Below are 13,408 nucleotides of genomic sequence, written 5' to 3'. Positions count from 1 at the left end.
GACCCAGGACCAGACACTTTTCGTGCAGAATTCTATCAGAACTTCCAAGAATACTTAATACCTATAATCTTTAATTTTTTCCACATAATAGAAACAGAAGTCATTGCCAAACTCTTTTCTATGAAGCAACAGTTACCCTGATACCAAAACCACACAAAGACTCTACCAAGAAAGAGAATTACAGACCAATCTCACTCATGAACATTGATGCAAATATTCTCAATAAAATACTGGCAAACCGAGTCCAAGAACACATTAGAAAAATTATCAATTATAATCAATCAGGCTTCACCCCAGAGATGCAGGGCTGGTTCAACATACGAAAATCTATCAATGTAATCCATTATATCAATAAACTGAAAGAAAAAAGCCATATGATCATTTTATTAGATGTCAAAAAAGCATTTGACAAAATTCAACACCCCTTTATGATAAAGGTCTTGGAGAGATTAGGGATACAAGGATCAAATCTAAATATAATAAAAAGTAATATACGGCAAGCTGACAGCTAACATCAAATTAAATGGAGAGAAACTCAAAGCGTTTTAATTAAAGGAACCATTTTGGGATTGGCAAGAGGCTTGACTCTAGAGGGGCTCCCAGGTGTCCACAGGGATGTCCCCAGGTAGGACCCTGGGCAGTAGAGGAGAGGGTACTTGAACAGGCCTTGTCCTGGAGTCAGACTGAAGACTATCTTAAATACCATAGAACCTCATCCAGCAACAGATGGAGATAGAGACAGAATCCCACATCAGAGCACTGGACTGCGATCCCAAGGTCCAGTTGAAGATCAGAAGCATGGAGAATATTAGCAAGGAAGTCAGGGCCACGTGGGGTTGGTCCACCCACTGAGACAGTGTGCTTGAGCTAATGGGAGCTAACTGTGAGATTACAGTTGACTTTTAGATCTATGAGTAGGATTTAGACACTGACTCATATCCTAACAATTTGTTTTGTATTCGTTGATAATGATGCATGACTTTGTGCATTTCATTATTTTATGATTTTCATTTTCAGTATCATTTGAGATAGCTTCTTGCTGTTTATCCTTGACTGTAATTGAACTCACTATGTTAACAAGGCTGTCCTCACACTCATTGACACTCCTACTCTCTCTGTGGTTTTGCTGATGGGATTACAAATATGCATCACTCTATTTGTCTGTTTTTAATCTATGGAGTATAATATAGTATAAGAAATCAATTGCTAAAATTTTAAAGGAAAATAATCAATTATCTCCATCATTGGATACATTTAATTTGAATTAGACTGTCCTAAACTGAGTCACCATCCTTATACCTCAATGAGCAACTGATATTCTCTTTTCAGCCCGTGTAACCTATACCATGATATAGGTATTCATTTCTACTTCTTTCTTTGTTTGTAAAATCAGAGTGTGGTTACAGACATATTTCTGGGGAGTTAAAATAATCAAATATCTTCATTAATGGTTATACTTATAATGAATTAGACTGTCCTGATGTAATTCACCATTCTTTATGACTCAATGAATAACCAATACTCTCTTTTTAGTAAGTATCAACTACAACATGATATTGGTGTCCATTTTTTGTCTTTTTTATTTTTATTTTTGATATTTATTGAGCTCTACATTTTTCTCTGCTCCCCTCCCTGCCTCTCCCCTCTTCAATCCTCCCCCAAGGTCCCCATACTCCCAATTTATTCAGGAGATCTTGTCTTTTTATACTTTCTACTTTCCAGGTAGATTAGATCTATGTAAGTCTCTCCTAGTGTCCACATTGTTATCTAAGTTCTCTGGGATTGTGGTTTGTAGGCTGGCTTTCTTGGATTTATGTTTAAAACCCATCTATGAGTGAGTACATGCAATAATTGTTGTTCTGTGTCTGGGTTGCCTCACTCAAAATAATGTTTTCTAGCTCCATCCATTTTCCTGCAAAATTCAAGCTGTCATTATTTTTTCTGCTGTGTAGTACTCCATTGTGTAAATGTACCACATTTTTCTTATCCACTCTTCAGTCGAGAAGCATTTAGGTTGTTTCCAGGTTCTGGCTATGACAAACAAAGCTGCTATGAACATAGTTGAGCACATGTCCTTGTGGCACTATTGAGCATCCTTTGGATATATACCCAAAAATGGTAGTACTGGGTCTTGAGGAAGGTTGTTTCCTAATTTTCTGAGGAATCACCACACTGACATCCAAAGGAGTTGTACCAGCTTGCATTCCCACCAGCAATGAGAAGTGTTCCCTTTTCCCCACAACCTTTTCAAAAACACTGATGACAGTGTTTTTGATCTTGGCCATTCTTACTAGTGTAAGATGGAATCTCAGAGTTGTTTTGATTTGCATTTCTCTGATGACTAAGGATATTGAACGTTTCCTTAACCGTCTTTCAGCCATTTTAGATTCCTCTGTTGAGAGTTCTCTGATTAGGTCTCTACTCCAATTTTTTTATTGGACTATGCGTTCTTTTGGTGTCCAATTTCTTGAATTCTTTTTATATTTTGGAGATCAGACCTCTGTTTGATGTGGGGTTAGTGAAGATCTTTTCCTATTCTGTAGGCTGTTGTTTTGTCTTCTTGACCATGTCCTTGGCTTTACAGAAGCTTCTCAGTTTCAGGAGGTCCCATTTATTCATTGTTGCTCTCGGTGTCAATGCTACTGGGTTTATATTTAGGAAGTGGTTTCCTGTGCCAATGTGTTCAAGTTTAATTCCCACTTTCTCTTATATGAGGTTCTGTGTGGTTGGCTTTATGTTGAGGTCATTGATCCACTTAGACTTTAGTTTTGTGCATGGTAATAAATATAGGTTTATTTTCATTCTTCTACATGTTGATATCCAGTTATGCCAGCAACACTTGTTAAATATGCTTGCTTTTTTCCATTTGATATTTCTTGCCTCTTTATCAAAGATTAGGTGCTCAAAGATTTGTGGATTGATATCCGGGTTTTCTATTTAGTTCCATTGGTCCTCCTGTCTGTTCTTATGCCAATACCAGGATGTTTTCAGTACTGTAGCTTTGTAGTAGAGTTTGAAGTCAGGGATTGTGATGCCTCCAGAAGTTCTTTTATTGTACAGGATTGTTTTTGCTATCCTGGGTTTTTTGTTGTTGTTTTTGTTTTTTTGCTTTTCCATATGAACTTGAGTACCGTTCTTTCGAGGTCTTTGAAGAATTTTGCTGGGATTTTGATGGGCATTGTGTTGAATCTGTGTTCATTGCTAGTTCTTTGTTTGCATGTAAAATGATCATGTGAATAAATAAGATTAAAATGTGACTAACATAGAAAAATTTGGGGAGAGCTATATTTGTGTTTGCAAAGGTTATCTCATTGTTGAAAAGTACCTTTGGTCATTTCATAAATGAAGACACTCACCTTGGAACTAGTTGAATCTTTCAGTCAGTCCACTGAGGGCAAGGGCATAAAGTTCTGGTTTCATAGCCAGGGGCTTGCTCAGTTGAATTGACTCACTCCTGCAAGGAAAAGAAAATATTGACTTGCATGGTGCTAAATATATCATCACAATGATTGGGGAAAAACCTCACTCCAGGTCAGCCAAATAGCTCAGGCAATAAATCCCTTGGTACACAAGCATGACAACTTGAGTTTATTCCTTGGAACCCATGGTGGAAGGAGAGCACTGTTTGAACCCTCAAAGTTGCCCTCTGACCTCCACACACGTGCAATGGCTCTTGTACATTCACATGAACAAACATTCACACACTCATCAATATAACAAATCAAATAAAAATATCCTGTAGTGATGTGACGAGCTGGCCTGCTTTTCATCCTGCCCGGCTCACACATGGCTAGCTTTACACTCGAAACAACAACACACAAATTGTATTCTTTTAAACACTGCTTGGCCCATTAGCTCTAGCCTCTTACTGGCTAACTCTCACATCTTGATTAACCCATATTTAGTAATCTGTGTAGCACCACAAGGTGGTGCCTTACCGGGAAGATTCTAGCCTGCATCCATCTTGGAGAGGAGAGTCATGGCAACTGCTTCACAGTGGTTGCCTCACTTCCCTTCGTCCCAGCATTCTGTTCTGTCTACTCCACCCACCTATGTTCTGACCTACCTGGCCAAGCAGTTTCTTTATTAATTAACCGATGAAACAACAGATAGATAGAAACACTCCTATATCAACATCCTAAACACATCATACACAAACAATTGAGTATCTTCCATATAAAATATATCTGCACTTTGCTAAGGCACCTTAGTCAATTTTATAACATATTTCAGAATATCATGGCTTGCACTGATAGGTAAACTCACCTTCTGAATATGTCATCCAAATCCTGCAAAGAAAGCAAGAAAAATTAGATTACTGAAGAAATGGCATACAAGGTTTGTTTACAAAGTTCAGATAAATGTCAATCACCATAACAATAACCATCCCCTATGTGCCCTGAAAATTTTATTATGTCTTAGGATAATGCCAATGAAGCTAATTAGCAGAATTTGAATTCTTAATGAAATCAGATGGTAAGAACAAAATTTGAGAAGTACATTGGTATTAAATGTACATTGCTTTTGAGCCCCCAAGTATCTGCAAAGTTAATATTCCCTGAGTTTGAACACAATATATAGAGGGATACTTTAACTAAGGGTACTTCAGAAGTATGATGTCACACCTGCGTGGTGCCTCATGCCTGTAATTCTAGAATTGGGGGATTAGAGGCTAGATTACTGTTGATTGGAGGTTAACATACACCACAGAATAGGATTGCATCTCAAAATACAAACCTCTCAAAGAACTCTCAAAACACAGCTTTCAAACAGAAGAAATTAGTTTTCTCTAAAATTGTTCAAATAACCAAGTAGAGATAATGAAGTGTTAAGACAGAAAGCCCAGAATTTGACTTTCTGAGAAGCAAGCTACAAAACCAACATAGTCCTTGACACTGCTTCAAAATGTGTGTTCTTACAAGATTATTACAGAATTTAGTGTCTCCAGATAGTCATGAAAGGGAAATCCCCTAACAGAAATTCAGGGAATATTGGAAGCTATCTTAAATCAGTGTTGGCTTAACGCAATAAAGCCTTTTCCTGCAAACCTCATGCTCACCTGGAGCAGTACCACACACGGCTCCTGGGACATCGCCATCAGCTCTCGATACACTTCTCTTAATTCTTTGCTTTTTTGGACCATCATGGCTTCACTTTTTCTGAGTTTCTTTAAATAATAATTGGCTTCTTTTTTCATACACTCAATATGTTCTTCTTCCTGTTTACTGGGGAGTGGATACCATCTCCTGTACTTTGCCCTTATCATTTCTTCTCTTATAATCAAGCGGATCTGAAAAAAGGACATTATCAATTATATTAGCAAATATTTTTTATCCTTCTAATTTGACAAATGATTTATATCACCATGCTCATAGACTCTGGTGGACTGTGCCACCACTTACTAGAAAATGTAAATTCCTGGGTTTCATTTCTTTCTTCTTCATTAATTACACAGACAACAAAATCCTAAGCATTTTTGCCTATATAAGAGTTCCAGGGTGCCTGAAGATATTTATTGATAATTCATATTTTACTCAAATATGAAACTCTGCATGTAGCAATTACAATTCACAGTACGGTCCTAGAGTCTAATGCAGCATGCTGAACTGTCAGCAATTCACTCATTAGTCTCAGACTCTTCTGCCACACAGCCAGACCATTATTTCCACATGCAGAGGTATATTTTACTCTCAGAATTAGAGAGCGTCAGAAAATGTTTTCCTAGTATCACATCCTATGCCTTATACTCAAATCTTGAATGATGATTTTTGAAAATAACTGCCTCGACCAGAGTTTCTGCATGAATCTCATACTCACCTTCCACAGAGTTATCAATCTTTTCTCTGCCTCCAGATTTTCTTCATTTTCTTGGATCTTCTCCCATAATGATTCCATTTGCTTCAGAAGTTTCTCCTGTAAGAAACAATGAATATCAAATTTTGATAAACATTAATGATGGACAGACTCATGGACAATAAATACAATAACTTTAGTGAAAGAAGAAGGACCACAATGGTTTTTTTTTCTACATTGCAACTGAGAGTTTTCAATTTAAGAACATAGAAATAGAAAAAAAAATGCCTTTTGCTCAGGTAAAGGGATTAATAACTATGACTATTATCTGATGAATTTGCATACAATTGGGATTCCCAGATGTTTCTCCCTAGCTGACTCCAACATACTTTTTCCAATTTAGTCTCTAGTCTCAGACAATTTAAGTATATTAATAATATTAGTATATATTAGCATTTCACTTCCCAGAGACTTGGGCAAAAGGTATCATAAAATACAAGAGATCTTTACACTCATGGGTCTTCTACGAGATGTTTACATTTATAGTCACTCTTTCTTAATTAGCTTTTAATAAAATCTCACCACTCAGAAAACAGTGGCTTTGTCATAATCAGGACCAGCATCTTCCTGTAGTCTGCTAATCCTCACTCTTCAGATTTCATGTTCTCTAAAAGCATCACTCACCAATTGACCCTCAGCAGCTGCTTCAATGGGACAGTGTCTGTGACCTCTGTGCTCATGGGAGTCAGAGCAGAGCTGACAGAGGTAGATCCTGTTCTCCATGCAGAAGATCCCCTTGGTCTCCTTGTGGGTCACACACTGATGCTCCTCAGAGCTCAGATACTTCACGAGGCCGGCTTGTCTGGCAATGGATACCAACTTCTTCAGAACAATGCTGGTTCTGAAGCCCTTCTGCTGGGATGGTTCCCTACACATAGGACATTGGAAAGGGAGCTGGCTGTCTTCCCAGGAAAGGTGGAGGCAGGCGCGACAGAAGCTGTGGCCACAGCTTATGGTGACTGGGTCTGTAAGGTAGCTCATGCAGATGAAGCAGGTGAGTTCTTCCTGGAAGGCTTGTGAGAGGCCTGACTCCATCTTTCTGAAGGAAGAAAAGCAGAATTGCTATTATTGGACCCCAGAGAAGGAAAAAACTGCACCAAATTTGATTCAAGTTGTGATTTGATTCTGTGTATGTCAAAACAGGCTTGATTTTTCCATGACAAAATTTCAAGTTAAGTATAAGATTATAGTTACTAATATTTCTCTTCTTGACATAAATACAAATTGATCTGATAACCTTCTGTGCTCTAATATCTTCATCTTTTTTGGAGACTTCATTAAGTTGTCATATTTGTTAAATTTGTTAAATAACAGGCTCTCTCAGTAATTATGAAAAATATACACTGGAGTGAACACACTCCTTCAATTCCAGGTGTTCACCTTCACTCCAGATATATATAGGTTAAACACCTCACTTTTTTTGTCTTTCCAAGAAAATACTCCCTACTTCACAAAATACCTAGTAAATAATTTACTTTGGATTTTTGGTTTTAGCATCTTACTCATTCACATCCCATTTTCCCAACCCTTGATACATGAAGCCAATAATAATTACTTGTGTTCCTTCTGCTGCAAATACCTAACATGAATAAGAATTTATTTTACTCATAATTCAAAAAATATTGCCCATCATGGTGGGGAATAAATGGTGCAGGAGTCTTAGATACCTGGTCTTATGGCCTCCAACATCAGGAAACAGAAAGCAAGCAACACTTGTTTATTCAATTCCTCCTCCCTTTTTTTCTTCAGTTTTTTTCTCTAACCATGGAATTGTGAAATTATCTCACAAGTGTTTAGTGTGGTTCTTCCAAATGGCAGGAAATCTATCCCAAATAATTCTTCACAGACATGCCCAGAGGTTTCCATGTCTATATTAAAGCCCATCAAGTAGAATACTAGGGAACTCTCTGGGGAGACTTGTATGCTTACCAAAGATACAATTCCTGCTTGAGTTTATAGGATGAATCCTCTCATGACTATTTGAATCTTGGTTTACTATTCAACAGGTGCCCATTCCCCTTCTCTTTGAATACCTACACAAATCAAGAATCTTGGTTTGAATGAGGCAAATATTCCAAAATAACTTAAGCGTCCAGGTTCTAAAGCAAATAGAGTCAGTGGCTTTAGTTGGTTGTCCTGGGTGCCTCAAAATCTAGGACTCATACTCATTATAGAGATTAATTTAGAAGAGACTGTGATTCCAATGCTGCCTTGCTTGACTGATCGTCATCCTTCAGAATTCTATGCACTGTAATAGGTACTTCAATCCAAAATAATTTATAAGCACACAGATATAATGAAAAGTGAACACAGAATTGAAAAAGTGTGCCAGATTTTAACTAGACTCTGCTTTCATGAATAGAATAGTGTGATTAGTTTTCTCTATTAAATTAGAGACATAAATCACACGTATAATTACAAATTTATAAATCAATCACTAGCAGGAAAAGCCACTTCTTCCAAGATGGTAAACTCTAACAAGCATTATTTTATACTGTGGTATTGCCCTATAGTTTATAACAGAAAAATACAAAAAAAAATCTTAACTAAATCTTGAGTTTTCACTTTTATGAATAACATTTATGGAAAATATCTCTAACTACTAATAGTTTTCAATCCATTCATAGCATTTAATTTTTATATATTATATGTGTACACTTAATTTAGAGGTATTGATACATCATGCACCTATGACGTACATAGCGAAAGGCTCTAAAAAGTCTTAGAATTTGGACAACGATCAAAATTGAAAAAGTTGCACCTAAGCACCTCTGAGCATAGTACCTCATGACAACAAAAAAAAACTGTATAAGGATAAATCTAAAATTTATCTATCCCTGTAACTCACATTATATTTACAAAGAAAAATGACCAAATGTGAGCATTATCTTTTTTGGTAAGTAGCAAATGGTCATTCCTTTTAGAAACCTCAACTTGGTAATAAATTTTTAAAAAGGAAATATCCTGCTATAAACTGTACACTCACCCAAGGAATTGTATCTGGCCTCAGCAGGGTTTACTGGGGACAATACAATATTAGCTCAGCTCTGCGGTTGGATCCCTAATGTGTGGGGTGATAGATCTAGCAGTCTCTGGGGCCAGAATGTGTAGAAACACACTCTGCTTGTTCTGGTGAAGAATGGACCTGGCTGGGCCCTGGAGTGTCCTTATATAGTCTCTAAGGACCACACCCACTTCCTTCCATGATTGCTTTAACTAATGCTTCCAATTGTTAGTTGTTGACCTTCTGTGAGTAGCAGTATTCTGAATGGATGGAAGATTGAATTAACTCTGTGTTAATTAATGTTAAGGCAGTAGGAGTTTTAGTTCAAGGCCTGCCTATGATATACAGTGAAAACCTACCAAAGAAAAGTTAGCAATTTTCATATATTTCACTGTATGTTAATATTTTGAAATCATTTTTATTTTCCTCTAGTTAGTATAACAAATGATGTCATCAATCTGTGAATTTAGCAAATATCAACTTTAAAAAATTCATAATAATTCTTTGAGACTTTTGTACACTTGTTTTGATCATATTCACCTCAAATGCAAGTCCTTCCACATCCTTCCTCTTTCCTACACACTCAACTTAATCTTTTTAACAAAAAACAAAAATAAAAATCATTCCATATACATCATTCTAACTCAGTTCCAATGGGGTATAGTGACATCAGATTCCAAATATGCCTAGCTCAGACTGTCCAGAGTCCAAGTTAACCAACTAGAGAACTGTGTGGAAATTCAGATGTGAAACAGTTCAGAGCCTGCAAAATTTGTTTTAGACTGGATTTTTCAGTGTCACCTTGACTTTCCTGGAACTAGCTCTGTAGATCAGGCTGGCCTGGAACACACAGAGATCTGCCTGTGTTTGTTTCTGAAGTGCTGGGATTAAAGGTGTGTGTCATCACTGCAAGGTAGAACCTGCAGGATCTCAGCCAGGCACTATCAATTGCTTTGCACCCGAATGCCTCATTGTCATCCTTTATTTCTAATGTGTTGTTAGTTGAAGTCAACTTACATCATTTTCTCCCCCTATTACTTTTACACATCCTTGTTCTAGCATGGCACCAGAAGGTGTGGCCAAATATGTAAAGTAGACTCTCATACTTCAAAAGACTGGGATTTATGTGGTTCTGTTCATTTTAAACAATTCAACCAAGAAAACCCACTTGGCAGGGCGTGGCGGCACACACCTTTAATCCCAGCAGCTGGGAGGGAGAAGCAGGATGATCTTTATCAGTTTAAGGCCAACCTGGGCTACAGAGTGAGTTCCTGGACAGCTGATGAACAGAGAAAGCCTGCCTTGGAAAAGCAAAGAAGAAAACAAACAAACAAACAAAAACCTAATAAACAAAATAAAAAAAAATCCCACACAAGCTGTCACCAGAAGGTATGGTGGAAATTTAGCTCCAAAGATTTGAATTTAGGTGAATCTGTCAACTTCAAATGATTTGATCAAGAAAAATCCCTCAAAAGAAAAGTCACAGCTTCTTGGGTTTTAGTTAATTCCATATATAGTCAAATCACAACCAAGAATAGTCATGTCAAGAGCTCACCACACTGATTGTGTAAACAGTGAGTGATCTCATCCCTGATAGAGCTTACTTCTTGGTATACCGGTGAATCTCTTCAAAAATTTCCCACTTCTACACATCATTGTTCTTTTCGATTTATGAAGCCATTTTTAGGAGAGAATTTCATAGCAGACTTCCTGGTATTCTGGCTCTTATCAACTTTATGACCATTATTCTACAATGATTCTGGAACCATTGATGCAGGAGCTAGAGTATAGATACATCATGGGGGTTGGGATTCCTGTGATCTGTCGATTTTTTGCATTATGTCCAGTTATGGTGTTGGACCCTCGAGTCCAATCACTGAGAGGGAGTTGCCCCAAGAAACCATCTCTCACACCACAGCTGATGTAAAAGCATGAGGATTTTATTAATTCCATCATGACAGGGTCTTTCAGCATTAGAAGCCAGAAAGACCCCAAATAACTGGTACAGGCTACTTTTAAAGGAAAAACCCACAGAAGCAAGTGGGGTGTCTGGGGGTTGTTCTTTGACTATTATGATTGGCTTATTCAAAAGAGCTATTACCAATAATTGGCTGGAGAGCAGTTGCCAGGTAAGAGGGAAACATCTGAGGGTCACTTTGACCCCTTTCCCAGGGGCTAAGTCAAATCAAGTCTCCGGGAGGCCTCCCACCTGGCACATACATCAGGAACTGAGTCAACAACTTAAAGGTTATCTTGCCCCAATTTCTGGAGAACATTCACAAAGATTAATTGTTAGATTTCTGGTTCCCGGGGGGGGGGGGAGGGGGGCACTACTGTTGAGAGGCCTCAGAGTTGTCAGAAATGGCTTTAGAGTTATTTTAGAGTTCTACAGTCCCTCCTCTTTTTTGTCAAAATTCCAATCTGGAATTTTAGTAAATTTGAGGGACTAATTGGATCAGTACACAGAAATTAGCAGTAGAAGTAGAAACACAAAGGGTTAAATCAGAGCCGGGCGGTGGTGGCGCACGCCTTTAATCCCAGCACTCAGGAGGCAGAGGCAGGCGGATCTCTGTGAGTTCGAGGCCAGCCTGGTCTACAAGAGCTAGTTCCAGGACAGGCTCTAAAGCTGCAGAGAAACCCTGTCTCGAAAAACCAAAAAAAGAAAAAAAAAAGGGTTAAATCAGTGTTTTAGGCCCATCATACCAGGTACCAATTTCCTGTTGTCCTGGGACATGGGAGAGTTAGGTTACACAGGTGTAACATTTTTGTTGCCCCCAATTACAGGATGTATGAGAGGTGCTATTGTTGAAACTGCCAGATGAGGTTATTTCCTCATAATAAAGAGGTCCTGCTGACAGGCATAGCCAGCAAGATTGTCACGGGCTCTCTGCATGTCCTATTCCTTTTCTAGGAACCTGTAAACAGCATTGCTAGGCATTTTTTCATAGATTTGCAATCTCAGGTTTTGTTTACTTTTGTAGCAAACTAAATCAATGATACATTAATGTATGAGAGATCATGAGATCAAGGGAATGATAGGTATGACTATTAAGGGAGGCTGTAGGGAAAACAACTTATTATTACTTATGTGGTATGTCTGGTTTTAGATTCAGTTCTGTTTAGAATTTACGGACCAAAAAAGCTGTAAGTATGTTATTGGATCACCATGGCTTAAAATTAGAATTCTACAGTAACACTAATTTCGGAAAGCCCACAAAGACATGGAGATTGAACAATGCTCACCTTAATCACCAATGGGTCAAGAAAGAAATAAAGGAATTAAACACATCTTAAAAATCATCAAAAATGACTGCAAAACATACCCAAACTTATGGGACACAGCAAAAGCATTGTTAAGAGGAAAGTTCATAACACTAAATGCATACATACAGAAGCCGGAAAAAAATCCCACACTTGCAAGTTAACAGAACACATGAGAGCACCAAAACAAAAAGAAGCAAACTTGATGTGGGATTCCCCTCTGTATGCTGTGACTACCATTGGTTAATAAAGGAACTGCTTTGGGCCTATAGCAGAGCTATAGAGAAACAAAGCTAGGCAGAGAAAACTAAACTGAATGTTGGGAAAAAGAAGGGAAGGAGTAAGAGAGAAGCTGTGGAGCCACCAGAGATAGACACTGAGAACTTTGCTGGTAGGTCAGGCTGTCCTTGAACTCACAGAGGTCCATCTGCCTCTGTCTCCTAAGTGTTGGGATTAAAGGTGTGTGCCACCACACCTTGAACTCACAGAGATCTGTCTGCCTCTGCATCCCAAGTGTTGAGATTAAAGGTGTGTGCCACCACACCCAACTACTCTCTGTCTTTTTTACTTCATCTTTTATCCTTTTTTTCTTTTCTCTCCCAAGCCTACATATATTTTTAACACAGTGTAAACCATTTAGAGGTTTTCTTCATCTTTGAATCTCTCTTTACTGTATATCTCTCTTTTTCTGGCCACATGAGCCTTTAATTTACTAAGTGGTGTGGCTAGTATTAAAGCCGCAACTTTGATGGCTGGATTCATGCCATTTTTTTAGCTTTCTGAGAGCCTAGCTTCATGGCAGAGGTACTGGCTGGAGCCATGTTTATTGCCACAATTCTGTGCCATTTCCAGGTTCCTGCTACCACCAAAAAGCATGCAGTCATTTTTTTTATCAACACCATTCAAGTGTTTTGTGACAGGACCCCTGCAAGGTTTTCCAGCTAAAGCTGAGTCAGGTAGCCTCTTTTAAATGAGAGAGCTTGTCTCTAGCAAGCAGAGACCACCCGAGAAAGTGCTACTATCAAGAAGCCATGCTTAACACTATTATTTTGTTTCTAGAATTACTTCCCATGCTCTCTCAGGTTTTATGTGGATGCAGTTGTCCATACATTGGGCACCAATTTGTTGACTGAGTTTTCTGGCCTGCCTGGTTCCCGCAGTTGTTAAGTCCCAAAGAAATCACACAGATGTTTACATTAATTATAAACTGATCGGTCTAGTGTCTTTGGCTTCTTATTAATTCTTATAACTTATATTAGCCCATAATTCTTGTCTGTGTTAGTCACATGG

General features: G+C 38.1%; 1 protein-coding gene across 1 annotated transcript; it reads right to left on the bottom strand.

Moving 5' to 3' along the window:
- Positions 1–3,363: 3,363 nt before the first annotated feature.
- Positions 3,364–6,888, bottom strand: LOC119809441 (tripartite motif-containing protein 43-like). The gene is made up of 5 exons (XM_038322250.1): positions 6,478–6,888; positions 5,818–5,913; positions 5,060–5,290; positions 4,267–4,289; positions 3,364–3,454 (listed from the first exon to the last, which is right to left on the bottom strand). Exons 1-5 carry the CDS (start codon positions 6,886–6,888, stop codon positions 3,364–3,366), a joined length of 852 nt encoding a protein of 283 aa, XP_038178178.1.
- Between the last annotated feature and the right edge of the window lie 6,520 nt (positions 6,889–13,408).

The sequence above is a fragment of the Arvicola amphibius genome, chromosome 3 (genome assembly GCF_903992535.2).
Source record: "Arvicola amphibius chromosome 3, mArvAmp1.2, whole genome shotgun sequence".
Lineage (NCBI taxonomy): Eukaryota > Metazoa > Chordata > Mammalia > Rodentia > Cricetidae > Arvicola > Arvicola amphibius.
The sequence above is the reverse complement of the archived record's forward strand: the minus strand, read 5'-3'. Positions and strand labels throughout refer to the sequence as shown.